The sequence below is a fragment of the Plutella xylostella genome, chromosome 7, assembly GCF_932276165.1.
Source record: "Plutella xylostella chromosome 7, ilPluXylo3.1, whole genome shotgun sequence".
NCBI lineage: Eukaryota > Metazoa > Arthropoda > Insecta > Lepidoptera > Plutellidae > Plutella > Plutella xylostella.
This window is the reverse complement of record NC_063987.1, coordinates 6,637,331-6,665,153: the sequence shown is the minus strand read 5'-3', so window position 1 is coordinate 6,665,153 and position 27,823 is coordinate 6,637,331. Positions and strand designations below refer to the sequence as shown.

The following is a 27,823-nucleotide window of genomic DNA, read 5'->3' as shown; positions in this document are numbered from 1 at the left end:
CATAGAGTGGCATTGAATTTTTGTTGGATGCATCGCAATACAAATAAAGCAGTACGTATAAGATAAACGTACTGAATGTACACTTAATGATCTATTTTTTGTGAGTTCTTCTGATAAGCCAGTTCAGTCCATTCCGGGATGAGTTGAAGGCCGATGACTTTATTTCTAACACGTGTAGTTTATTGTAAGAAAAAGGTTTGTTTACTACATGGCTTAAGGATATACCTACGAATTTAATCCTTTTAGCTAAGTATCATAGGCATATTTATAAGTACCTACATTTATTTATTTATTTCAATAACTTAGATTTATTAATAATAATTAAAATGATAACACATTTATAAGAATATACGGGTGTAAAAGTGAGGCTCCTGAAAATTTTATACACAGGATCTTCGACAAACTGAACAATTTTCGCAACAAAACATTATGGGTGCATTTAGGTAATTTCTTCCGGTATGTCTGGTGTAGGTAGGTAGGTATTTAGATTTCCATTCATTTGCACCCTCTATAACTTCAGATTACTTATAGTTGGAATCGGTCCATCCGATTACAATCGAAACAGCGCGCGATACATACCGGCTCATATAAAACACCCCTGTTTTATGCCAGTGGGCTACGGGAAGGCTTTGCGTTAGACCTAAGTTATGCTAAACGCGCACACGCATATCTATTTGATAGTGGTCAGTCGAGACTTATGGCTAGTAATAATGATTATGGACATTAGTCGGCGCTTCAACAATCGCAAAATGTTGATAAAAACTGTCGCAAGAAGGAGATAGTGGCCACAGCTAGCGCGCGTGTGTTGCCTAGCCTTTTTGCAAAATAGACCTACATATTCAATAACTTTTTGCCTGCATATGCAATTTTGCTGGCTTTCTTGGTCGTTAGCCTTGATACAGTGGGCAGGGAAATGCGGTCGCTAGCCACCACGCTTCTTCAAAGCCAGTTCAATATGGTACGTCTAAAACTGTTAATTAATGTTCAGTAATGAAGCGGATATATTTCTTCTTAGGTATAGATCGAGGCTTATCGGATAAGTTTAACTTCAATAAAATAAAAATAAAAACTGTTTGTTGTATTTATAAGAGAAGGCTTATTTATTGATTGATTTTGAATTTGTATTTTATTATTGTAGATATTATTTATTATTAGTAAATAACACTGGCGAAAAGTGGGTGCAGCAGCAATGCACCTCTGCCTACCCCGCAAGGGAGTAAAAGGTGTGACTGTTTGTTTTGTTTTAATTTGTAAAGTAATTATTTAAATAATTTGATTCGGCTAGGTCTACCTTATATTGGAAAGGAATGACTATAGACCCAAAAGAACAAATGCAAGCACGCGATAGCCCCGATCTAGTTTCAACCTAAGACTAATAATAATAATAGGCAAAATCAGTAAACAGCCGTTACAAAATATAGCGTGCCTGACTATGCAAAATTTAACAATAGCAACCTTGACTTTGCGAACAAAACCAACACATTTGAGACCTATAGGCCGGCGCCACACGATATAGTCGTTATAATAGCTGTCTAGTCTAGAATGGAATTCCTGAATAGACCCTAGATTAGAATTCCAATTATTGGTAATTTATAGTCTGATCCAGACGGCACCCCGCCACGACTTATAATGGGGTAGCATGGGGAGGATGTTATGGGTAAAATTTATTTCGTAGCTCGTATATTTTTGTATGCTGGGGATGAATACGGGGTATAGTTACCTACATTATTATCCAAATCACTCTAATATAATGGTAAATTAAATGAGTTTCAAAATCAAAAAAAATCAAAAATCTTTATTCTTAGTAAAAATTAACATAACAGAAAAGTTTTGACGACTACTATCATAACTAGGCTCACATGTAGCCTGTATTTATGATTAAGTAGGCCCGCACCTCTTATGAGGATCGTAACAGTGATCGGTGGTTTTTTTTAGATCGTTACTATGAAACGGTGGTAGACTAATGTTATGCGATCGACAAATAAATAATTGAAAAATTTTACGTCGAATCTACAACAAGTTTTTCTTTCATAAATTGTTATTGTGAATCGTGATCAAGACGGTGGCTTGCTGATCACGTAATTTTCGGCGCAAAATCAACCTCGGCCGTAGTTTTAAAACCTTCCACTTCCTGTAGAACTTATTTGTATGCATTTGTGTAACTACTTTGGATTTTTTACTTTACCCATGATAGGTAGGTGCCTATTCGATGTAAGTAAAAGGCCATCTTACATTGTAACATTGCCTTGCGTTGCTATGCTAACCCAGTATAATTGTAAAGAAACGCTGTAAATGTCATGGAACTCAATAAAAACGCATTAATTCCGCTTTTAACTGAGGCATATACTTACTAAATTATATCTACTACTGTATCTAGGCCGATAATATTCAAGAAAAAGCAGGCCTATAATAAGTAACTTGGGCATTATACCTACCTAGTAAACCCATTTATCTAAGCATTCCTAATTCGGTATTTATAATTTTATCACTGTGAGTTTTTTATTTGTTTTTAGAACTACCTCCAACATAATAATATATATATTTACGACTCTTTTTATAGTTAATTAATGATGATTTAATGATCCGGACATTAAGTTTGTTTAAAAAAATCCCACTTCTAACATGAACTTTTGTACCTTTCTACAGTTTTGCCGCAGTAGCAAGTTTTATATGCTCACAGCTTTTTATTAACTTCAATTGTGAGAAGAAATGTAGACAAAACATAACCTGTAACAATGAATAACAAGTTATATCCAATGCCAGGTCATATATCATTGTACCTACTTAAGGCTAACCATTACATGGCGCCTGAGTTCATGCTGAAATTGATGCCAAAATGGCCTACTTTACTATTATAAAGTTCTAGAGTCTAGACTGACATTATGATGATGAGGAAATATGAGTAGCACAGCATACTTAGCTGATTCAGAACGAAACGGTTGACTTCTGCGTGCTAACAGTTCATGTGTCAATTAACTGTTGATGAACCAATAGGGCGTGTACCTTCTACGTAGAAAGCTGACTACCACCACACCAAAAATTCTAATGTGGAGACAAAGATCGGCGCTGGCAACCTTCCTTCTTTCACGCCCTTTCACAATCTAACGAAATATCTTAAGGCAGAGATCGCTTTAAGTGATAAGACCGCCTTTTGTACCCTAATTAAGGTACATATTATTATTTTTGGTGTACAACTAAAGTGTATTCTATGTACTCGTATCTATGTGATCCACAGACAAGGCGACCGCTGGCACCACCTGCGCCGCAACCTGACGTCTGAGCTGACCAGCCCGCACACCATCCAGGGCTTCCTGCCGCAGCTCAACAGCATCTGTGACGACTTCGCCGACCTGCTGGCCAGCAGCCGAGGCTACGGGGGGGAGGTCACCGGCTTTGAACAGCTGACGAATAGAGTGGGGCTCGAATGTGAGTGAGTTTCTGTTTGTGTGTTCGCGTTATTTTGTAATGCTACCGCCAAAACTGCCATGTGTGGCCAGTATATTCGCCATAATTATTGCCGAATTTGACTTTTTTTTGGTAAAAAATTTGGCAAATTCTGCAAACACCAAGTTGCTAACAGATACGAATAGCCAAGTGTGGTTCAAGCATTAAGTGTGGTTTGGTAGGTAGGTAGGTAGGTTTGGGCTAAGTTGATGGCTCGGGTTTGAATCCCGTGTGGTGTGGTATTTGAAACAAAGGGATGTGTTCGTTTGACGTGTAGTGGCAAACTGGCCACGTAGAACAGAAATAGATAGGCCGATTCTAATAACACACATCTACGATTGATTCGATATAGAGTTCTTGTTTATTTCAGTAAAATCAGTTCACCATATTTCAGTCTGTAATTACGAAATTCCAAAGTAAATTACCCTATGTCCCATAGTTTCCAGTAACAAGCTTCGTAGAATTTTCTAGAAAGAACTAGCTTTAGATCTATCATAGGCCGCAGCCGCTACGTACCTACATATAGATATGCAATGCTAATGACAAAACTGGGCCATAATAAAATATGTAACGAGCTACCCGACATTGCCTGGTGCAGTTTTATGCAATGTGTGTGTAATGAACCCGGCCTAATGTCCATTCCTATGATAAGTGACCCACTTTCCGTTATCGGCAGGAGAGAGTCAGTTTAAATGTCATTATGATGCATTGTTTAGTCTCAATTGCATCTATGACTAGAGCTGATAACGCAGTGGAGCAGTATAGGCAAGTGGTCGCGCTACTGGCATGCGGCGGCATGCCACATGGCATAATAGCTACTAAGTTTTAGGTGCTTTTAGGATACCATGTCGGTGACATACTCTAGAGCTGGACTACGGTTTTATGGTGAAAGGATTATCCAGTTTTATTACGAGTAGTTGGCATTAAAAAATATTCAGTATAACAATATGTAACTACTTATTGATTATAGCAATCACCAGATGTCCTTTTTATTTGTGTTGAAGCTATCGTTGTGGTCTCGTATTGTAGATTATTACGTAAATTATGTCACATGCTGTTATCGATATTGAGATGAGCATTGATTAGGTACATTTGTAGGAAGACAGTAGGGGGATTTGATTGGACCCTGATTCTGCAGATTGGGCTATTCATCGCGCTGATTAGCGTTACAGACAGTGAAACAGTATAGGTATAATTACCTATGTATACGTAGGAACTCGATAAGATTAATATGATGATAATAATAAGGTAAATCCAGCAGAGAATACATCTTTATAACTCTAGTAATTTTACAGCCTAGCACTTCCAACGATTTCGCATCGCCTTAAAAAGCTTTCTCGCTGTTATGGCTTTTATAGCTTCGCCTTTTTTCGATCTCGCGGGATTTGTACAAAACATAGAAAAACGTGGACTCGGGTTGGGTTTCAGTATAACTTACAAAACAGTGAAATGCTCATAGCTTTGATAGGTTTTTTTTAATTATTTCATATATCGGTTATGAAACTTTAGATGACATTACCCCCTTTGGCATAGATTTTCACCAAAAGGGTCCCCTGGTTACATATTTCAGCCTAACCATCTTGTAATTTCCTATTCATGTTCAATTTTATTTTCTGATTAGCTAGATAGTGAGCTTGCCTAGCCGTGAACAAGGCATGGGATGCAGTAAATGAGTTCGCCCTAAATTAAAGTTCAACTATTGGGACACGAGGCACGAGGCAAAGATTATAGGTTTGAAAGTCAAGAGATGTACTTACTTCCGGCCGTAGCGCATGACCGCACTAAATTAGGCCATTTCATTGATAGATGACACATTCGTCAAATTTATCAATGACTCCATTCAATTCAGTTACCGCATGTTTGTAATACAAATTGGTGTCTTGAGGTCAACCGGCACATGCCTAAAATTTGCATTATATTACTGACCTTTTACCAAGGACACGTTAGAACGATACGTCATAAGATTTTTTATGTCGTTAGGACAGAGAAGGCATAGGCTATATCTGCCTATTTACATGAAATTAAGGAGCTTTACATTACAACCAAAGTAATATATAAGTCAATGTTTACAACTCTGAGCCTTGCGTACGGTATGCTATACCACTTCAAATAAACGTACCTACATAATATCTACCTACCGTATGTGCTTTGAAATTAGACAAAAATGCCCAACTAACAGTGTCATCTGCTATCTACGGTACGCTGACAAGTCTGTAGCAACCCTAACTCACAATCCTCCCTTCTCCATTTCCAGCGGTCTGCGGTCTCATGCTGGGCTGTCGGCTAGGGTTCCTCGGGCGCTCCATGTCGGGTCGAGCGCTCACCCTCGCATCAGCCGTCAAGACGCACTTCCGGGCACAAAGAGACTCTTACTACGGGGCCCCGCTATGGAAGTTTGCACCTACTAAGCTGTATAGAACCTATGTGAAGAGCGAGGAGACTATTCACACGTGAGTAGCTGACTAGTCTTAGTGATAAACCTAATCTACGTTTGCTTGTTTGTGGTTTCCACTGGATAGATCGTCTACCTGGACGATTATCGTCTTCGGCAGAAACTACTTGCCGGAGTAGCATCCCACTTCAGCTTGCAGATTTTTAGACCCATTTTAGATTACTCTGATGATTTGTCTTATTTATAACTAGCTGTTCCCGCGAGCTTCGCTTCGCCTTAAAAAGTTTTCCCGTGGGAATTCCGGGATAAAAAGTAGCCTATGTTCTTTCCCAGGGTCTATACCATATGTATACCAAATTTCATTTAAATCCGTTCAGTAGTTTTGGCGTGAAAGAGTAACAGACAGACAGACAGACAGACAGACACAGTTACTTTCGCATTTATAATATTAGTTAGGATACAACAATCCTTTAGACAAAACTCCAACACAACTCTTTCCCGTTGGTCTTAATCATATTGTAGCCAGGTACTCTTGGATGCCCCATAGCACAATGGTTAATAACCCCTTCTCTCCCTCCCTGTCGGCAGGATAGTATCCGAGCTGATGGACGAGGTTCGTGGGCGCGCCGAGGCCTCCGCCCAGGACCACGGCATGCAGGAGATCTTCCTGCGGATCCTGGCCAACCCCGCGTTGGATATGCGGGATAAGAAGGCAGCCATTATTGACTTTATTACGGCTGGGATTGAGACTGTAAGTTGTGCTTTGTTTTCTATGAATCACCCATCTGAGCGGCATATAGAAGATAGACCGTTTAAAGTCATCAAATCAATGATAAATTAACTATTTTTTTGCTACTATGATGGCTATTATGACCTGAGTGACCTGACCACTTCCACAAAAGCGAGACGACTACTAATGCAATTATCTTATCTTCCAACTGATGAAATGGGTTCGAGTTTACATCTAGATGTAGGCCTAGGCCCTCAAGAGCAATCTAACAATAATAATAATAAACTAATTTATTATCCACAGCTAGCAAACAGTTTAGTCTTCCTACTGTACCTGCTGAGCAGCCGAGAGGACTGGCAGGAGAAGATCCGCAAGGAGTTGCCGAGCACAGGGGAAATAGATTCCGAAGCTTTAGCCGCCGCACCCTCGGTCAAAGCGGCCATATACGAGGCGTTCCGACTGCTGCCCATAGCTCCGTTCCTGGCCAGGATATTGGAGGCCCCTCTGACTGTTGAGGGCCATAGACTACCGCCTAAGGCAGGTATTTTACTCTTTATGTTAACGTGATGTGGTTTTTAAATTGTTGCAATTTCCGCACGCAGCACCACCACTACCATCTACATCTAGCGCCAGCCATACCCTCGAATGTTATCTTAACATAGTTCATCAGGGATGTAACCCCGTCCCTGAGGTCAGTCACCTTGAGTGGACCGGATCTGCTATTTACGGATTCCATATCAATCAGGAACAGTGCCTAGATACATGACCTACCTGTATGCAATCACAGTTCCCTATAAGCAGAATCGGATAGCCAAACACGCCGGATAGCTTTGGCTTACCATAGAACATAATCTTAACCCCCTTTCCCAGAAACTCCAAACAAACCACCCAACCCTCCCACTAACCCTAGAATTTAGGTAAACTTCTCTCCTCTCAGCCTATCGACTACCTATCACTTTCTCGACATTACCAAAGGTTAACTGGTAGGGAATGCTACTAGCATTAAGTTAGCCTTTTACCTACTTATGTTTTAATGTGCAAAGTATTTTATAATAATAATAACAGCCCTTTCCATCCCTACAGACGTTCGTGCTAGCCCACACCGGGGCAGCATGCCGTCGGGACGAGAACTTCTGGCGCGCCCGCGAGTACCTCCCCGAGCGGTGGATCGAGCCGCGCGAGCCGCACGCCGCGTCGCTCGTGGCGCCCTTCGGCCGGGGCCGGCGGATGTGTCCCGGCAAGCGGTTTGTGGAGATCGAGCTGCAACTGCTGCTGGCTAAGGTGAGGGTTTGTAAAGTACACGGCCAGCTTTGTATTCTATCAGGTTGTTGCAAGTTGCTGGCTAAGGTGAGGGATTGTAAAGAACAGCGCGAGCATTGTATTTTATCAGGGTGTCGCAACCTGCTGCTTATAGTGAGGGTTTGTCCAGTACTTGATAACCCTAATATACCCTACGGAAGCGGTTTGTTTAGAGATCGAGCTGCAACTGCTGAAAGAAAGAAAGAAAGAAAGGAAGGAAGGTGAGGGTTTGTCCAGTACTTGATCACCCTAATATCGACTAGAGTACCTCCCGGAGCGGTGGATCGAGCCGCGCGAGCAGCACGCCGCGTCGCTCGTGGCGCCCTTCGGCCGGGGCCGGCGGATGTGCCCCGGGAAGCGGTTTGTGGAGATCGAGCTGCAACTGCTGCTGGCTAAGGTGAGCGTTGAAAGAAAGAAAGGAAGGAAGCCGGGGGTTTGTTCACCGACTAGAACTACTGACTACCTCCCGGAGGGAGCGACCGCGTCGCTCGTCGCGCCTACAACTGCTGCTAGCTAAGGTGAGAGGGTTGAAAGAAAGAAAGAAAATAAGGTTTGTCCAGTACTTGAGCGTTGAAAGAAAGAAAGGAAGGAAGGTGAGGGTTTGATTAGTATTTGATCACCTTAGTATCCTAGAACTTCTGGCGCGCTCGCGAGTACCTCCCGGAGCGGTGGATCGAGCCAATCGGGCTCAGGTGAGAGTTGAAAGAAAGAAAGGAAGGTTTGTTCAGTACTTGATCACCCTAATATTACTAGAACTACTGGCAGCGTCGCTCGTGGCGCCCTTCGGCCGGGGCCGGCGGATGTGCCCCGGCAAGCGGTTTGTGGAGATCGAGCTGCAACTGCTGCTGGCTAAGGTGAGGGTTGAAAGAAAGAAAGGAAGGAAGCGGAGGGTTCGTTCACCGACTAGAACTACTGACTACCTCCAAGAGGGGTGGATCGACCGCGTTGATCGTCGCGCCTACAACTGCTGCTAGCTAAGAAATTGAAACATATTACTCCGATGACCATAAGACCCTGGTAAATCACCGCTATGTTACAAGATCAGCCAATAATAGAAAATTTATACAGCAAAAGGCAAATAATTACTACGGACAAAGGACAAGAAGATACTTAACCCCTAAAATATGTAATAATATCCCCCTATTGCGATCTACCGACAAATTTTGTAAAACTACATTAAAACTTAAATTAAAAAATATTTTTTTAAATTCTGAAACTTAACATCTAAATTATACCATAAAATTCCTTCATATTATATATCAACTGTACCATTAGTTTAATTATTTATCAATTAAATGATGATGGGCACCAATATATGGAAGCTGGGACCAGCACCAATAGAAATGAGTGATACGTCGTTGAAAAGGTATTTTTTTGCAGAATATGAATAACGGAAGCGCTAGTCTTGATTTACTGTCCAATCAGAGTAATCGTACCTTGAAAGTTTTTATATTTTATTTCTGTAATTTTAATGGTTTTGTTAGTTTTTCACATTCATTTTTAATTTTTATAACAAAATGATCATATTTCATATAATATTATATTTGTTTATTATCTTAGTAAATAAAACCAGTTGAAAGTAATTTCTCCAATTTCAATAATACGTGTTTACGTGTATTACGCCCTAACTGTCATCAGGAGAGAGAGTGCAATGCCATAGAAAAATACTTCCTTCCGACGAATATATTTCAAAATGGACAACTGATACGGATTTGTCGTCATAATACTTTTTTGCTCACTTGAGAAGAGCTATCCAACGATGTATGTCTCATCTTTATTGGACATAGGTCCCAAAACGCCCATTGTCTTTTAATATAATAAGGGTCTGTTCCACAATGTCTGGTTGGTGGCTGCCTGGCGGATGAAATACATGCTGTCACTTTCTGTTATTATTTTTTAGACAGTGACAGCATGTATTTTGTCCGACAGGTGGCGACTAGCCAGACATTGTGGAACAGGGGCTAAGTGTCAGTACTTAGTTTTTAGATTAGAACTAAGAGCGTCTGCCAACAAACTGTTACGCAGTTTGGCAGAAAAAAAATTGTATTAGCCTAAGTTTTTATTATAAATAAATGTCTTTAAAAAAAAAAAAAAGGTGAGAGGGTTGAAAGAAAGAAAGAAAATAAGGTTTGTCCAGTACTTGATCACTCTAATATCGACTAGAGTACCTCCCGGAGCGGTGGATCGAGCCGCGCGAGCCGCACGCCGCGTCGCTCGTGGCGCCCTTCGGCCGGGGCCGGCGGATGTGTCCGGGCAAGCGGTTTGTGGAGATCGAGCTGCAATTGCTACTGGCTAAGGTGAGGTTTGAAAGAAAGAAAGGAAGGAAGGTGAGGTTTTATCCAGTACTATGCCATGGTCACCCTAATATCGACTAGCACTTCCGAGCGGTGGATCGAGTCGCGTCCCTAGTGGCGCCCTTCGGCCGGGGCCGCCGGATGTGTCCGGGCAAGCGGTTTGTGGAGATCGAGCTGCAACTGCTGCTGGCTAAGGTGAGGGTTTGTAAATACAGGGCCAGCTTTGTGTCTTATCAGGGTGTTGCAAGCTGCTGTCTTTGTCCCAGTACTTGATATGATAATATACCCTACGGAAGCGGTTTGTCGAGATCGAGCTGCAACTGCTGCTGGCTAAGGTGAGGTTTGAAAGAAAGAAAGGAAGGAAGGTGAGGGTTTGTCCAGTACTTGATCATCGTAGACGAGAAATTCTGGCGCGCGCGCGAGTACCCGGAGCGGTGGATCGAGGCAATCTGGGTCAGGTGAGGGTTAAAAGAAAGAAAGGAAGGTTTGTTCAGTACTTGATCACCCTAATAATACTAGAACTACTGGCTAACTCCCCGAGCGGTGGATCGAGCCGCGCGAGCCGCACGCCGCGTCGCTCGTGGCGCCCTTCGGCCGGGGCCGGCGGATGTGTCCCGGGAAGCGGTTTGTGGAGATAGAGCTGCAACTGCTGCTGGCTAAGGTGAGGTTTGAAAGAAAGAAAGAAAGAAAGGAAGGTGAGGGTTTGTAAAGTACATGGCCGGCTTTGTGTTTTTTCAGGGTGTTGCAAGCTGCTGTCTATGGTGAGGCTTTGTCCCAGTACTTGATATGATAACCCTAATATACCCTACGGAAGCGGTTTGTGGAGATCGAGCTGCAATTGCTGCTGGCTAAGGTGAGGGTTCAATAATACTCAGTTGCTGAGGACGGGATGGCGCACTCTTGTGAACGCCCTCTGTACCTCCAGGTATCATAGGACAGCAATAACGGGTTCACCCCCCCTGAATTTATAGAAGAAAGTTTGATGAATATAATGACTTACTATTTTGTGTTATTTACAGATCGTACAAAGATGGCGTGTGTGTTTCGACGGGGAGCTGGACATACAGTTCGACTTTCTCCTTTCACCGAAATCTCCTGTCTCACTCAGACTTGTTGAATGGTAGATCGTACCATCAGGGCATTTCACGTAATAATGATACGACGGAACCAGAATTATGCAAGGTATTGTTAAATTATTGTTTTTGATCTGTTGATGTTTTGTCCTTTTTTTATCCACCAGTTTTCATTTCAACAAGTCATGTGAATGAGACTAACTATGTATTTGTCCCAAGTATGACTGTGTCAACTTCACGAAAAAATATGACGACGAATTTGTGCCAATTTTTTTTTTTACTTTTGATAATATCTTGTCTCTGTCCTTCCTCTAATACAAAGATTGTTAGTTATAGTTGTGACTTGTAAGACGAAAGTGTTGTGAAATGTTAAAATTGCTTAGGAATTTATGAAAATTAAAATTAATGAGACTACTACTCTACTTTATAGACGAAAGAGAATAAAAATATTCTTAAAAAAACATAAGACTGCTAAAACTAAATCGTCGTACCAGTTGGTTATATTATTAAATCCAGTTTTAGTTATTCGATTATAGTTACCTAGATTTTAGTCTATTTTATGTGATTATTAATATTCTTAAATTGAATCTATTCCTGAATGAAATTATTTGATTATGTGACATGTATAATATATTATTATTAGCTAGATTTTAACTTTAACCTATAAGAGCCTCTGGATAAAGTTATCTGCCGGATAAGTCATACCTACATTCTCTAAAGTTATATTTTAGGCAGTGACAGTATAGTTTTTATCACATAGGTAGATAACTTTTATGCGGACGTAGGAAATCAGGCACTTTAATCTTTCAATTTGGATTTTATTAATCTTTTAAGCATTTTTTTCAGATTGCATGAGTATTATATGTTATAGGTAAACTAAGAAATTGTGTCGAAATTATATTTTGTACCTACCTACTTTCAACTTTTCTTCCCGGATACATGGAAGTATTTTTCTACTTCCATGCCCGGATATGCTATTTCTGTCTTTGTGTAGACTAAACTATCTTCTGACTAACACTAGATGTTATTCCGGGCATAATTTCCAAAATACTCATGTAATCGAAAATAAATCTATAAGTAGTAATATACTTAAGTTGCCATGATGAATTATTATGATAGCTAGGAGTGATCTTGCTACAGGGTTTTCGGCACAAAATGCTCAAATTTTAACACATTTTCTACTATTATAATATTGTCCAGTTAAACTTATTCGTAATATAATATTTAAGCTACTGTTAAATTTGTAAAATGAAGTCTGATTACTAGGAAGACATCGACACCGCTTCGCAGCGGAGAAAATGTGAACTAAAGCTACTGCTAGTGGCGATGGCGCCATGTCATAATGCATTGTTTTTTCCTGGTTATTTCTCAATCTAGTGTAAGATACTTTAAAATATGGCTGTGTTAATATCAAAAAGACATAGTTGTTACGAGCATACTATTATGAACCATAAATACCTCTTGTTATAATAATTAAAGACTGTGTAGTCAGCACAAGCATTTGTCAGCATTTATTATTTTAGTACTATTGCCTACTGAAATAGTATTCTAGTGTTTAAATTTAGAGAGTGAAGGTTGTCATGCAATAATATAGTATATGGTTATCGTTTTATTCCAACAGATTCATCAATATTATATTATTACAATATTAAAGTAATCTACATTGAAAAGTTTAATTTTATCCTAGAATTTTAATATTGACCCTAAATTATATTTTTGCATGTATACTTTCATTAATTTAGTGATCTGTCTAAACATTCCAATTTATATATACTTATTTTTTGCTGTTAGAACTCACAGATTAGATTCCTTATTTCGTGCTAACTATGCATGATTCAAAAGTGGCCATTTTTATATAATTTTGTGAACTTTTTGTATCAGTGCCAAATTTTTAATACTTAGATAACGACCTAAATAATTTCTTATGTATGTAATTAATTTTAGATCGATATCAAATTTCTATGATATTAAAAATAAAGTTAATTAATTATTCATTTGTGATTTTTCCAGACATGTTTTATTATGTATGTGTAAATTTCTAACACCATTATTTAAAACAAGCTGAATGAAGTCTTGTATACTCTGATATTTAATAATGAAAGACTATCGATCAGTAACTTTTATAATGTTGACGTATTAAGTAAAATAATGAAAAAATGATAAATTAAATCACAAGTTTGAATGAATGTTTTTTAATTATCCCAGTCCTACATATTTTACACATTGGAATTCAACCAACATAATATGAAATAAATGTTGGTGAATATGGTGACTGTTTGTTGCTCTGAAGTGATAGGTTCGATTCCCGGCTGAGGCAAATTTTGGTACTAGGGTCTGGATGATCTTATATCTGATCTACCTATGTACTTTCGCCAGTGTTAATCCTCATGAGGAGTGGATTGCCATCTTTCGGCCACAAGTGGAACTACTATCTTAACAGAATTGAAAACCTAGTCTTACTAATTAGGTACTAATAGCCTGGAATCTGGAGACTGTAGCAAGGACTATACATAAACAGCTTCAAACTAATATTTTATGGAAGTAGGCATAAAACGTTCGGAAATTAGGTTCGAATCATTGTCATTCTGCAATTTCTAAACGTGACTTCAACTGTCAAACATGTTATCAACAAACCTTCATTTGTTATCATTTGTACCTACTTTTGTTTTGTTTTGAATTCTAGAAACAAATCTGTGCAGAAAACCGCAACTAGCTGATAGGTAAAAGATAAGTGTGTACAACACTTGCGGTTAAAATTTACAGATTGATAACACCACCGGTTCCTGATATCTTTCATATAAATAAGACAAGAGGGTTATTTTGAGGTTATTCACCATCGAAGCAAAAACAAATGAGGATGAAGTTTTGTGCGAATCTATCGTTTATGTTCAGTGAGGGAAGTACTATTTTGGAACGGTACGCGTTGGCTAAGGATGGAGGGTTTAAGGCTGTGGAAACTGGGTTCCCGTTTGGACACACCTTGGAGCAGGTCAGGGCGGCTAAAACTAGTTCTGGCTTGGAACAAGTACTGATAAATCTTCGTACTGGTGAGTTTTTTATGTATTGAATATTAATTAACGGCAAAAGTATTTTATGCTGCATATTCGGCTATGCTGAAATCGAATGAAATAAGTATTAAGTACATTATTCAGAAAGCTATGCCTTGCATTTAGGTATTTCTATGAATATATAGGTCACCCTGTCTCAATACTAGTTTAAAAGGTCACTCAAAAAATACATAATATATTTACAGGGGACCTCAGTAAAGGCGAGCTTGGAGTGACAGCAGTGCCAGGAAAAGAGGACCAATTCAAGGCTGACCTCCATGAAACAATCGACTATGCAAAAGCGCTTGGCGCGAGGAAAATCCATATTATGGCGGGAAAATTGGACCTTGTCACAGCAAAGAATTGGGAGACTTACGAGAGCAATCTGAAGTATGCAGCTGATGTTCTGAAGAAAGACAATATTGTTGGAGTCATTGAGCCCATCAACCAGCATTCGGTGCCTAAATACTTCTTGAGTGATTACAATAAAGGTTGGTTTTCAATGTTGTATTATAATTCTGATTTTTGAGTGATAGCTCTGAAACAACTCTAGTATTTTTTTTATATAAAATGTTCTCTCAAATATGTTTTATACAAATCGGTTGAGCTTATAAATTTTTACAACGATTGTTGATTGCCTCTAATTTCGGTTAGGTACAGTTTTACGAGTAGATACAGTGCTCCAAAATTGATAATGTTTTCGATTATGTGACATATGATATTGACTCCTATTTCTTTCGAACAAGGTGCAAAATGCCAGTGTTTTTTTAAGGCTCTTTCGATTTAATGATTCGGGTGTGAAGATCTGCATGTGCATTATTAATTTTGGACAAGTGTACTTAAGCCGATTTTATACCTTTGACATCTCTCAATCTTGATTTTATGAAGATATCTTCTACAAGACTCTATATTGTTTATTACAGCTGTAGACATCATCAAGCGAGTAAACAGCCCTCACTTAAGACTTCAGCTGGACATATTTCATTTACAACACATTTGTGGAGACCTCTCGCACAACATCAAGACTCTGATGCCTTATGTGGGCCATGTGCAGGTATTTATTCCAACAATAATTTTATAACGTTTGCACATAAAGAAACTAATAAGAAATTGTGGGATGACTCATGCAATCTCACCCTTTTCGTAGCCATATTTTTTTTTGTCTTAACAGCCAGTGAATCTGCTGTAACCATAAACTACATAGATGATTGGTGATGAATAGATGCACCTTTCAAACAGTCAGTGTGCGAGTTTGGTCACCATCTCATTACCATCACCCATTCAGTGATGAATTTTGGTTACAGATAGCCCAAGTACCAAACCGCAACGAGCCAGACACAGACGGAGAGATCAACTACAAGTACATACTGAAGCACATAGAGAGCTGCGGGTACACGGACTGGGTCGGGCTCGAGTACAAGCCGGCGGGAGGGTCGAAAGACGGACTCGGTTGGGTCAAAGACTTCGGATATACACTGTGATTACTGATGAATTGATGATGAAGAGTAAAAATATTTAAAGGGTCTTTTGAACAATATATTGATGATACTATTTAAATATTCCACATGTTATATATTTATACATAATTTAAATCTTTGTTTTATAGTGCATTTTAACTTCACCCACTTTCAGATTATGTACTCATAATGTATTGTTTTAGAGCTATAGAGGTATTATTTTGTTTTTCTTTTGGTTCATACGTGTTTTGTTTGTTGTAATGCACATTGATAAGAGATTTTTAATGCTTATAAAAATCTTTAATCAGGCAAATGGTAAAATAACAGAAAGGTACATACATTAATATCTTAACTAGGCGAGTAATACTGCTTCACCCAGTAGTGTTTCTTCACTCCATCTAGAGATAGTCTTTCTTTGCTCACGGTCCGGAGAAGCTGAAATGAATAAAGTTGACATTATTTTTCATAACTTTTCAAAGCGTTGTTTAGAGCTAAGATTCGAGACAGAATATATAATATAGTAAGTAAATAAATACGTATATCAAACAAATTAATTTACATATAGAAAAATCATCATCGTCAGCTAATCCACTCCAGGACAAAGCTTTTACAAAAAGCCCAGCAAGGTAGGTACTGCAGCGATTGGGGGCGCAACTAGTAGTAGTTGTATGAGGAAGATTGAGGACCAACAAACATGAGTTACTAGGATCAGTACCTAGACAACAACAAGTACCTAGCTCACAGATAAATGCGAGTAAATGCAAACCTACATAATACCATTCAATAGTGTACAAAAAAAGCAAAAACCAACCTTAGAAATAAGATCCTTAGCGCCCGCGTTCACATGCTCCGGGTACGTCATATCGAGCGCCAGTATCCGCGCGTACGTGCGGTCCTGCCCCTCGCTCTCGAAGGGAGGCTTGCCCACCAGGAACTCGTATAAAAGCACCCCGATGCACCACTGGTCCACGGTCACGTCGTACACCTGCCTGTTGATCATCTCTGGCGGGAGGTAGTCTAGCGTTCCGCACATTGTTTTGCGTCTGTGGAGGAGTGTTTATTTTATTTTTTATTAATGTAGTTTAAGATTGTGTAGTATGTAGCATGTGTAGGCGAGTATGTAACAAAATTGGTGATCCTTATAGTTATGTCTGGTGCCCCCTCCTCATCATCATCATCATTATCAGCCTATAGCAGACAATTTCTACATGTAGGTCTCAGACAGAACTAATAGCTAATCTGACTGACCAATCCTTTTACCATGGTGATAATCCCTAGTCTAGCCATAATTTTTGTGACGACCGAATGGCGTAGTGGTTAGTGACCCTGACTACTGAGCCGATGGTCCCGGGTTCGATTCCCGGCCGGGGCAGATATTTGTTTAAACACAGATATTTGTTCTCGGGTCTTGGATGTGCCCGTAAAATGGCAATAGGCCCGCCCCCTATTACATTGGGACTAACATACACTCTGGCGAAAAGTGGGTGCAGCAATGCACCTCTGCCTACCCCGCAAGGGAGTACATTAGTACAAGGCGTGAGTGCATGTTTTTTTTTAAATTTTTGTCACAAGAGTATTGTAAACTCGAACAAAATACTTGTCAGTTTCTTATCACTTTGCATATCATGTGCCTGAAAAATTATGTATTGTTCCGATTTACCTTTCTGATGGGGCATGGACTGACCAACCAAAATCAGCTAGTTTGATGTCTCCATTCAAGGAGACTAGAAGATTCTCTGGCTTTATGTCCCGATGTATGACATGGTTCTGGTGACAGTACTCAACGGCATCTGCTACCTGTAAATTTTTTTAATATATTATATTAGAGAATCTTACTGTTTTGAACAGTTGTAAGTTAGGTTTCAAATGGAGATTTTATGCCATTTGGTGACCATTTGCAAACAAAGTAGTGCCTTAATAATAATGTCCTCCTAGCCGAATTTCGACTACGGCGGCCAATCTCATTTGAGATCAGCCATCTACGCAGGAGTAGATTATAGTGCCCAAGTGTGTGCGCAGTACACAGGAGCACTCTCTGTTCCATCGCTCTCATAGCCCAATGGGACGGATTGACCGACACAATTGGAGAGAGCTAGGTGCAGGACCAACTGCTTTACATGCCCATCCGACAGCATGGATTGTTTCACTGTTTCGGATATCAGGTGATTCTATGTCCTAACCAAACTTAGAACCACAATTTAGAAACACAAATTGATGGTCCCACCCGGAATCGAACCCGGGACCTCTGGGCCATGAAGCGAAGCTTCTACCACTAGACCACAGAGGCAGTAGTGCCTTACACACCATTGTGCTGCCCTGCCCAAAGGTAACTTATGCCTACCAACCGAACCATGAAGTGGTTAGTGACCCTGACTCCTGACTGCTATGCTAAATCCGGGATCTAGATATTTGTTTATAGACAGATATATTTATGTCTTGGAGATATATCAGCAGTCCCATACCCATATTATAGGCACAGAGAGTGAGATGTCCTCAAACATTATATCATATTATTATTGTTATGTCTCTCATAATAGTATTAAATCTAAAACAAGGAACCTACCTGATAAATATACTTGGCTGCTTTAGCCTCGGAGAAGCGTCCTTTGGGTGAGTTTGTGAGGTGCTTGTAGAGCTCTCCACCGGCTGCAAACTCCACCACGAGGTAGATGCGGCGCTCGTCGTGGAACCACGTCAGCAGCTGCAGGATGTTGGGGTGTCTGGAAGTTTATAACGTTGTTGTTAACAAATGTGGATGGTCAATACTAACTAAACCAAAATTGCAAACAAAGGTTCCTTGGTTTCCTATGTACCTTGTTTAAAATTTGTGTTCTTCCCTGCCAAAGCAGGGTGTTGTGTGTGTTATGTGAACAGTGGTATTACTGCCTTGTCTATAAGCCTCGATGATTGATGTATTTATTGATACTTAAACAAAAGCGAAGGGAGAAACTAATTCTCCAAGTCAATACTCACTTCAAATGCGACTGTATTTCGATTTCCCTCATCACCTGCCGTTCACATTTAGACTTCATGATCTGTGATTTGAACAAAGTTTTGATGGCGACCAGATATCCGGTTTTCTTCTCTCTGGCCACATGGACGTGGCCGAACTTGCCCTGACCCAGGCCGGAGCCCAGCTCGAAGTCTCTTGGGGACCAATTGTACCTGGAAACAATAACAAAAGTCTAGAAAACCACACGACACAGTCGAAAGATATTTTAGGAGCACTGATAGCTTTAAGTACTTACGACGCATTCCCGTACGCTTCGTGGTTTATAATTTTAGTTTCAAGTTCCAAAACCTCCGTTTTCATATCCATCGCTCCTTATTGTTGAATAAATTCACAAAATAATTAACTTTACATTTGATTTGATCAACCAACAAACAAATCAACCGCCGTTGCCCGTTGCCGTTGAATTTAATTTGAATATTTTTGACAGTTTTGACTGACACTGACAGGTGACAGCCGCAAGACACTTGCCAGACACTGACACCAGTGTTGTAGGCAGATGTTGTATGATCGTTCAATAGTTAAACAAGCGCTCGAGCGCTTAGCTTACACATAGACAGCGTACCATTGGAATAAGAATAGAAATCCGAATAAGTTTTTATATGCGACCATCGCACCACCAAGTCCTTGCGCACCACACACACAAAATTATACACCATAAACACTTTTTATTCATTTTGTACACAATCTCTGAAAAGGCTGTTTGAGGCACAAACCTTGGCCCCGTCGCAGAAAAACAACAAACAAATGAAGATTTTTGTTTTTTTTTGTTTTGGCGGCATCAGAGAATAATTAATTTAATTTAAAATGATAAAATTATTTAAATGTGCGATATCCGATATGATCAATATGCGATTATCATTTGACAATACGGATTTACGAACTAAAGGGGCGTGAGGTGCGGCGAACTTTTAATGAGAAAGTTGAACTACCTACTTATGTTGATATTGCTGATGCATAGTATGCAAATCAAAGAGTATGCATAGCGAACATTTGGGGTGAGTTTAACACTTAATAACTTTATTTTAGAGAACTAACTTACTTGTAAGTTTAAATATTTGGTACGTATGGTAAGTTGACGGATTGACCCTGTACTCTGACAAAATGCATCCTGTGCTCAACTCTCATGCTGCATTGCACCTACATTATACTAAGTAAGTACCTACATGTTTAAACTGGTGCTAAGTATAAAGTAATAATAAGATGAGAGTATGTAAGGATGCACTCTAGACCACTTGTGCAGTGAAAACAAGCACTCTGCAAGGAACTGGGGGAGTCACTTTATCTGACGAAAAACTAATTTTGGAGCGGTGATGCGCGAGCCGCGACTCTATCTCGTTCTATTAAACGTGCCGATTGAACGACACCTCTGATACGTTAGTTTTTCATCAGAATAGAGTAACCCTCCTATGGCGGGGGTGCGCGGCGAAGGGAGGGGGTACTTGCGGAACCCTAACCAACCCCAAGTGTGGGGGGTGTTAGCCCTTGACTAGTGTGGCGTGTGAAAAATGCACATCCTAATTGCATTTTGGGTAGCAAGTAACTACCAGAAGGAAATAAAATAATTAATTTCTTATTTTATTTTTAATACTTAGAGCATATTTTCAAGCTAGGTAGGTAGATAGAGACCTCATGTCTATCTCATCTTTTATGTCACCTGCTCACCTCTCATCTCATGCAAACGAAAAAAACTGTCGGTTCATAAATATTATTTCTACAGTACTGTGCCAGCAAAATATACAACGCAATTGCTAAGACTTTCTGATCAGGCGCTGTAACTTTTACACACGATTAAACCGTATCTCAGCGTAGTAAGGAAACTTTGTTACTTGCTACCCCGGCCACCCCTCGGCGCCGTTTGGCGGGAAATTGAGGAAAACGCGCACACTCCATCCACCCGGCTCACTGTTGATACCGAGCGCGGCCGCGCGCCCGTCTAATCGATACAACCCCGGCGAACCTCCTCCTAAAAACAACATTCCCAACCTTAATAAACACTCCAACAATATGCTGTGTAATTAAAACCATCGAGCGATTTTTAAAACCCAGCTGAACAAGTGGAATGTGAGATGAAAGGTCAAACGGTAGCGGAGCAGTTTTCACAGGGGTGAGTGTTAGTAATAATAATTATCGGCACGTTGTTTTTGATGACCCAGTTACTTACCTTCGCGGTTGGCTGGATTTATGAGATTTTCCACTGCTTGTGGCTCTTGGCTGGTCTCCAGAGGCTAAAGTGCCACATTGCAGATGTTATCCAGCATCGATTGTTGACAAACAATTGGCTGGTAATGGCAAGGGGACTGGGTGTTTCGTGTGAGGAAATTGACGGGAGTATTTCCTACGCAATTTGTGGCGATGTTAATGTTGTACTTATGTAAAACCTTTCCATATAAGTAAATACTGATGTTCTTATCTAAAGTTTGGCAATAAAGTGAGTTATGTACTACTAATATCTTAACTGCTTTAGGACTATCGTTCATTCCACATTTAGGGCTTGTAGACGTTTGAGGTAACTACATGTGAATAGCATTTCAAACACTTGTTATATGCTTTGATTATTTGTGATCAATAAAATACCGAGCATACTGCCCAATTTTAACTAAAACCAAGCTAAGCGATCGGCATAAACGTTCCCTAATCGCCTTACCCGAAGGCATCAAATTACCCTAATTCCTATTCTATGGCGTGCAAGGTATTTTTTGCTGATTTTACGGTTCGTGCTCTTTGCCTCACATTCGCATGCATCCAATCCCGTCGACCGCCAAAATTCGGGGAACAAAATGAAGCGGTCATCGCCCCCGTCTCATCCTAGTTTGTGCCAAATGTAGCCCGTTTCTTGCTCCTTCGTTTTTCCTTGGGGGTGCGTCTGGATTACGGAACCCCATTTCGCTGTCAACGGAAGATAAAGTGTACAATGCCGAGCGTATACGAGTATAGCCCGGGGTTTGCATACTGATGCATATAAGTTGGATGGATGTTTTTATTCGGGGGAAGAATAAGTCGGTCTGTCTGGCTGTGTAAGTGGAAACTTTTTTACTTTTTTATGGTCCAACCGATGTTTATACCAATGTAGAAATAGTAAAATGGAAAGCTAAAGCTGCTAAATCATAGACATGCCTATGTTTAGATTGTAGCAGGCTCGGCCTCTAAACACGTGGCGTGGAAAGCTTGAGCTACTCATATAATAGATAGCTGTATGACGAGTATTGGAGAAAAGCCCTTCGATAGGCGCACCATGTTTGCTGGCTTTAATAGGACAATTGAAACTAATTTACTTTGAAACAACTGTTTTTTAGAGAATTCGGAGTTGGTACCATAATTATTGTAGCCCAGTATTTACATATACTGTTTTGGGAAAAGTTAAAGTTAAAATTATACTCTGTTTAATCACTGCCAAGGTGCTGCCAATCCTGGATCAAATTATAATATCTCTTCTAATTCTTCAGAATAAGGTATTCAAAAATTCACATAGATAGATAGATAGATAGAATAGAATACGGTATACATAAGTACATACACTTTATAATTAACTTACTGTGATAAATAAAATACGCTGTTCACTCAACCAGTTTATTTGCAAGACTAACTCATGTACTTTATGAAGCTACCCTACACTACACCTCCACCCTTAAATACTAACATAGTCTGAATACTAACAAACTTATATTACTTATACATATAAATTGTAACCAGGTACACTACTAACTAAACATATAACTTATATCCTACTTTTCATAATAACTAGTTGAAGAATACAAACTTGCATTCGGTAGGTAGGTAGGTACCTAACTACTTCTTTCTCGACAAGGGCACAGGTGATGACTCATTTAGAGCTGTTTACATTGATAATAAATAGTATGCTATACAAAATAAATCGTTTACTTATATAATATCTATATCGAGACAGACAGTGATTACACCTTAATAATTAATAACAGAGCTGCTTACATTTAACTATGCTATACAAAATAAATCGTCTATATCTATACCGAGACGAACAGGAGGCCTACGGTCTCTTAATGGGTAACGACGTTCCACGGGCGCGGGAGCTTGGCTTTGCTGTGGTGCAGGCGCGGCCGGCGACCCCCGCCCCTCGCCCCCGCTCGCGCGCCGCGACCCCCCCGGCGGACCCGAGTCTGCGCTTACCCCCGGTGACTCACTTGGGAATATGAGCGGAGATACCACTGTGTTGGCTAAGTAAGGTGATGCTGTATTGTCTGAGGGTTCCTCCTCTCCTACTGGCCGGATTTTTAATTGGTCTATATGTCTATGTATTACCGTTCCATCTACCAGTCTGACATTGTAGTCCGTAGTACCAAGCCTATCGACGACAAGCCCGGGGCTCCAGCGCGTGCCCTGCGAGGCGCGGTAGTCGCGACACCACACGGCCTGGCCCGGCGCCACGGCTCGCTGCCCGCCGCCCGCCGCCGCCAGCTGGCGCTGTTGTGCCGCTTGTACGTGCTGCTCCCTATCTGGCTTTAGCTTGTCAAGCCTGGTCCGCAATGTACGACCTTGCAACAGCTGAGCGGGACTTTCCCCAGTGGTACAGTGTTCTGTATTCCGATATAACAATAAAAATCTACATAAGGCAATTTCAGGGTCAACTTTTTCTAATAAAGCTTTCTTTATAACTTTTTTACAAGTACGTACGGCATTTTCGGCTAATCCGTTTGATGCCGGGTGATAAGGAGCCGAAAACGTTTGCGTGATTCCGTTACTTGACAAAAAATCTTTGAATTCTATGCTGGTGAAGGGCGGTCCGTTGTCGCTTACCACTTGTTTTGGCAGGCCAAAAGTAGCAAAAATTTCTCTTAATTTAATTATAACTTGTTTTGCTGACGTCGAAACCATTTTAATTACTTCTATCCATTTTGTACAAGAGTCAACTAAGACTAGATAGGTGTGCCCTGCAATGGGTCCCATGCAGTCTAGATGCAGGCGGGTCCAGGGCCTGTCCGGCCACGGCCAGGCGCGCGGCGCGTGGGCCGGCGGCGCGTCGGCCACGGCGGCGCACACCGCACATCGCGCACACGTTTCTGCTATCGCTTCGTCTATCCCCGGCCACCAGACATAACTTCGACTAATTGCTTTTGTTTTTGTTACCCCCATGTGTGAGTCATGTAATTCTTTCAATACTTTAGAACGGCATTCTGATGGAATTATGACTCTGTGACCCCACATCAGACATCCTAATTCTATATAAATCTCGTTTTTCCGATTGAGAAATGGTTTTAATTCTTTTATTTCCGTTTCTTTTGGCCAACCGTCTTTTACATAACTAATTACCCTACTTAACAATGGGTCCCGTTGAGTAATTTTTTTAAGGTCATTATAATCTAATAATAGCGCATCGGACGCAAAGTGTAAATAGGTCTGCTCCGGTTGTTCACCTAACTTGACGCTATCACTTTTGTGTGCCGAGATCATTCTCGATAAACAATCCGCCGTATTTTTATCTGTACTGACATATTCTATGTTAAAATCGTACGCTGATAACGTTAATGCCCATCTTTGTAACCTACTGGCAGTCATACTTGGAATACCCTTCCCGGGGCCGAAAATGCTCACAAGAGGCTTATGATCAGTTCTCAATGTGAACTGACGCCCATATAAATATTGATGTAATTTCGTAACTGCAAACACAATAGCTAACGCTTCCTTGTGTATTTGGCTATAGTTAATTTCAGCGGGCGTGAGTGCGCGCGACACATAGACGACGGCGCGCTCGGTGCCGGCCGCGTCGCGCTGCGCCAGCACGACCCCCAGCCCGTGCGCACTCGCGTCGCACGTCACCACCGCCTCCTGCGAGGGGTCGTAGTGCGCTAACACACCTGTACTAGACAGAAGGTTTTTGATTGTTACGAACGCTTCCGTTTGTTTCCTGCCCCATATCCAAGAATTATTTTTCTTAAGTAACTCATATAGAGGAGCTAAAATAAAACTTAAATTCTTAATAAATTTCCCGTAGAAATTGACCATTCCCAAAAATGACCTAAGTTCATACAAATCCTTTGGGGCCCTCATTTCCAGGATCGACCTAACCTTCTCCGGGTCCACTCGAATACCATTTTTATCGATTATATATCCCAGGAACTTAATTTCATTCGTAAAGAATACGCACTTTTGTTTTTTTATCTTCAAACCGTAATCTCTAATTCGATCTAAAACTTTATACAATGTTTCGAGGTGAGATTCTAATGTCGAACTTGCTATTAATATGTCGTCCAAGAATATCACTACATTAGGTATATCCTTAAATAAATTTATCATTAAGCGTTGAAATATTCCGGGACTAGATGCCAGACCATAGACCAAACGATTGTACTTAAATAACCCACGATGTGTATTGATAACTGTGTATTTTTGCGGATCGTTTAATTCAACTTGGTTATATGCTTGTGATAAATCAATCCGGCTGTACAGACTACTGCCATTTAGATTCGTGAATAGATCTTCTATTTTTGGCACAGGATATTTATCGACAGCTAAGTAAGGGTTAAGGGTCACCTTGTAATCCGCACATATTCTCAAGGAGCCATCCGGCTTGTTGGCTATCACCAGCGGGGTGGCCCAGTCCGACGACTCGACGGGTTCGATGACCCCGCTGGCCAGCATGGCGTCGAGCTCGGCGTCCACGCGCGCCCGCAGCGCGTACGGCAGCGGCCGCGCGCGGCAGAACACCGGCGTCGCGCCCGCCTTCACCACCAAGTGCGCCGCCCCGCCCGTGAAACGCCCTAGTCCACCTTCGAATAATTCATTATATCTGGAATGGATATCATTCACATGTTTATTTATGTTTGGTACAGTTGGAGAAGCGGACAAGTTATTTAAATTAAATTTAGGTATATCAACCATTAATTCTGTGAGCCACTGTCGTCCTAACAAAGATGTCGTTCCCTTATCTATAACATATAAATCTAGCGTTTTAGATAAGCCTTTATATGTGCATTGAACTTCCAGGTAACCTAATGGCCTAATTTTGGAGCCATCATAAAAGGTCAAACTAAGTACACATTCTCTTAGGGGTACTGCGGGGAAACATGCCTCATAGGTTTGTTTACTAATACAAGATAAAGCAGAACCTGTATCTATCTCCATTTTCAACACAACATTATTTACTAAAATGTTTAAACTGACCGGCTGATAGTTCCTCAGTGACATTTGATACACGGGTTCGTCGTCCTCTTGCTCCCCGTCCTGGGCGCGGTCCTCCGCCGCCGCCGGGTCCTCGTCCCGCAGGTGGTGGGTGGGCTGGTGCCAGCGCCCCCCGCGCCGCCGCCCCGCGCCGCCGCCGCCCCGCGGGCCTCGCCAGGAGCCGCGGCCGCGCCACCCGCCCCTGCTGCCGCCTGCCGCCGGTGGCTGTGCCGGCTCCGGCTGTCTTGCGCTGCCGCCCCGCGCCATGCTCGCGCCCGCGGCTGCCTCGTCGGGGCACATTCTCCTCAGGTGGCCGGTCCTCCGACACTTGCTGCACTCGAACAAGCGGAACCGACACTCGGCCCAGCGATGGCGCGTGTCTCCGCAGGCTGCACACCCCGCCGCCTGCACCCGGTGCACGTCAGCCGATGACCGTTGCGCCGCCTCGACCGCGTGCGCATCTCTGTTGGCCGCCTCTATTGTGTTCGCTAGCTGCACTGCTTTCGAAAAACTTATACCGTCTTCCGCAAATAACCGTTGCCGTATAGTGTCACTATTTATCCCGCACACGAATTGATCCCGTAGATTATCGTCCAAAGTGGTACCGAAATCACAATTCATCGCCATTTTCTTTAAAACCGCCACATACGATGACACTGTTACGTCACACGCCTGCCGACACTGCCTAAACCTAAATCGTTCGGCTAAAATTGAAGGTTTAGGTTGCAGGTGATCACCGACGAGTTTAATTAATTCACTAAAACTCTTATCTTTCGGTTTATTCGGGCTGCACAAGTTCACCATTAGCTCGTAAGTCGCTTCACCCACACACGCGATTAATGTCGGCACTTTTAAAACCTCCTTCACGTCATTAACTACAAAGTACATTTCAATTCTTTCGCAGTAATTTCGCCAATTTCCCGAACTAATATCAAACTCGTTTAATTTGCCGGCCATTTTTGTTATTTTTAATCCTCGTTCGCCACTGTGATAAATAAAATACGCTGTTCACTCAACCAGTTTATTTGCAAGACTAACTCATGTACTTTATGAAGCTACCCTACACTACACTTACCTATCATCATCACACGCCAATAATCATCCACTGAACATATAGACTTCTTCTGCATACCGTTTAGTTATTAAAAAAACTTTTTTTATCCCGAATAGAAGTACCAGTACCATGGTTACCCCTTTTCCTAAGTGGACGTACCCTAGCTCATAGGTAGGATGCACTTTCACTAGCACAGACTCCGCTGAGGCCGCGCCCGCGTGACATGATACTCATGATAACAGTGCAGTGTTTAGCAGTCCACCAGGTCTTTATACAGGGTGCTACTAAAATATATTGAAATAAGGTATACAATGTTGTTTTTTTTTTTTTTTTTTTTTTTTTTTTTTTTAAGATTTTATTATCACTCCACAGACCGTTATGTCCGTGCCTTTTTGAGAGATCAATATATCGTGAGAGTTTGGTTGTTTTTTGTCTTCATCTTTTAACTACTCACTACTCAATGTGGAAGCTTATAATATATATATTTTATCTTTTATATATATATACCTGTATATTATTAATAAAATTTTTTTTTTTGCACTCCTGGAGGAAAATCTACACAGACACCTGGGAAGGGGACCCAGGTAGTGTCGGCCTTTAACCGACTAAAAACCCCCAGTTGTGCATTTCTTGTTTTTTTTTTTTTTTTTTTTTCCTTTACACAGTCACACTTACAATTATAATGGCAACAAACATTTGAAGGGTAGGGCCAGTGTCAGCTGTCTTCAGAGAACTTAACAGACGCCTGTCAGTGGCCACACACTCCTTTTGTCATCGCTGTTGTTTTGCCTGGTGTTAATGTGTGACAGTGTTCTTAAAACTATCTTAATTTTATTGGTTAGTTCTTATACAGATAATATACAATGTTGTAAAACCGAACGGTTATCAT

At 41.0% G+C, this 27,823-nt stretch overlaps 5 protein-coding genes across 10 annotated transcripts in view; 3 read left to right on the top strand and 2 right to left on the bottom strand.

The window, feature by feature from the left end:
- The window catches only part of LOC105393180 (ecdysone 20-monooxygenase), a 31,467-nt gene extending 19,233 nt beyond the window's left edge, over nucleotides 1-12,234 (top strand). The window contains exons 4-9 of the mRNA XM_038106734.2: nucleotides 3,236-3,426; nucleotides 5,699-5,894; nucleotides 6,425-6,587; nucleotides 6,870-7,103; nucleotides 7,650-7,847; nucleotides 11,179-12,234. Of these exons, the coding sequence (XP_037962662.1) occupies nucleotides 3,236-3,426; nucleotides 5,699-5,894; nucleotides 6,425-6,587; nucleotides 6,870-7,103; nucleotides 7,650-7,847; nucleotides 11,179-11,283 (1,087 nt within the window). The 3' untranslated portion in view covers nucleotides 11,284-12,234. The remainder of the gene's footprint in view (nucleotides 1-3,235; nucleotides 3,427-5,698; nucleotides 5,895-6,424; nucleotides 6,588-6,869; nucleotides 7,104-7,649; nucleotides 7,848-11,178) is intronic.
- Nucleotides 12,235-13,947: 1,713 nt separating this feature from the next.
- Nucleotides 13,948-15,830, top strand: LOC105389018 (putative hydroxypyruvate isomerase). Its single transcript, XM_011560074.3, has 4 exons — nucleotides 13,948-14,279; nucleotides 14,486-14,770; nucleotides 15,203-15,333; nucleotides 15,584-15,830. The coding sequence occupies exons 1-4, from the start codon at nucleotides 14,084-14,086 to the stop codon at nucleotides 15,758-15,760; spliced, it is 789 nt and encodes a 262-aa protein (XP_011558376.3). The 5' UTR covers nucleotides 13,948-14,083; the 3' UTR covers nucleotides 15,761-15,830.
- Nucleotides 15,831-16,014: 184 nt separating this feature from the next.
- Nucleotides 16,015-19,170, bottom strand: LOC105393158 (aurora kinase B). 2 transcript variants are annotated; one of them, XM_048622052.1, is made up of 6 exons: nucleotides 18,985-19,169; nucleotides 18,710-18,901; nucleotides 18,300-18,456; nucleotides 17,397-17,533; nucleotides 16,548-16,779; nucleotides 16,015-16,171 (listed from the first exon to the last, which is right to left on the bottom strand). In XM_048622052.1, exons 1-6 carry the CDS (start codon nucleotides 19,053-19,055, stop codon nucleotides 16,085-16,087), a joined length of 876 nt encoding a protein of 291 aa, XP_048478009.1. In that variant the 5' UTR covers nucleotides 19,056-19,169; the 3' UTR covers nucleotides 16,015-16,084. The 2 variants fall into 2 exon arrangements, with proteins under 2 accessions (XP_048478009.1, XP_048478010.1); XM_048622053.1 differs by lacking the exon at nucleotides 16,015-16,171 and adding an exon at nucleotides 16,217-16,451 and having other exon boundaries at nucleotides 16,507-16,779; nucleotides 18,985-19,170.
- A 343-nt stretch (nucleotides 19,171-19,513) lies between these two features.
- The window catches only part of LOC105389015, a 60,108-nt gene continuing 51,798 nt past the window's right edge, over nucleotides 19,514-27,823 (top strand). For 3 of the 5 annotated variants that reach the window (XR_007266513.1, XM_048622317.1, XM_048622316.1), the window contains exon 1: nucleotides 20,631-20,853. The gene's annotated coding sequence lies outside the window, so the exon portion shown is untranslated. Of the gene's footprint in view, nucleotides 19,745-20,597; nucleotides 20,854-27,823 lie in introns of those variants that run through there. The other 2 variants (XM_048622314.1, XM_048622313.1) reach the window with 2 other exon arrangements.
- LOC119692739 lies at nucleotides 25,370-26,950 on the bottom strand. Its single transcript, XM_038114227.2, has 2 exons — nucleotides 25,884-26,950; nucleotides 25,370-25,509 (listed from the first exon to the last, which is right to left on the bottom strand). Exons 1-2 carry the CDS (start codon nucleotides 26,835-26,837, stop codon nucleotides 25,504-25,506), a joined length of 960 nt encoding a protein of 319 aa, XP_037970155.2. The 5' UTR covers nucleotides 26,838-26,950; the 3' UTR covers nucleotides 25,370-25,503.

Coding starts and splice junctions, on each gene's coding strand:
- LOC105389018 (XM_011560074.3), top strand. CDS start 14,084: ATGAGGATGAAGTTTTGTGCGAATCTATCGTTTATGTTCAGTGAGGGA. Junction 14,280..14,485: donor ACTGATAAATCTTCGTACTG/GTGAGTTTTTTA, acceptor ATATATTTACAG/GGGACCTCAGTAAAGGCGAG. Junction 15,334..15,583: donor CTTATGTGGGCCATGTGCAG/GTATTTATTCCA, acceptor TTTTGGTTACAG/ATAGCCCAAGTACCAAACCG.
- LOC105393158 (XM_048622052.1), bottom strand. CDS start 19,055: ATGGATATGAAAACGGAGGTTTTGGAACTTGAAACTAAAATTATAAAC. Junction 18,902..18,984: donor GAAGCGTACGGGAATGCGTC/GTAAGTACTTAA, acceptor TATTGTTTCCAG/GTACAATTGGTCCCCAAGAG. Junction 16,172..16,547: donor CTAAGGATCTTATTTCTAAG/GTTGGTTTTTGC, acceptor TATTCATTTCAG/CTTCTCCGGACCGTGAGCAA.
- LOC119692739 (XM_038114227.2), bottom strand. CDS start 26,837: ATGGCCGGCAAATTAAACGAGTTTGATATTAGTTCGGGAAATTGGCGA.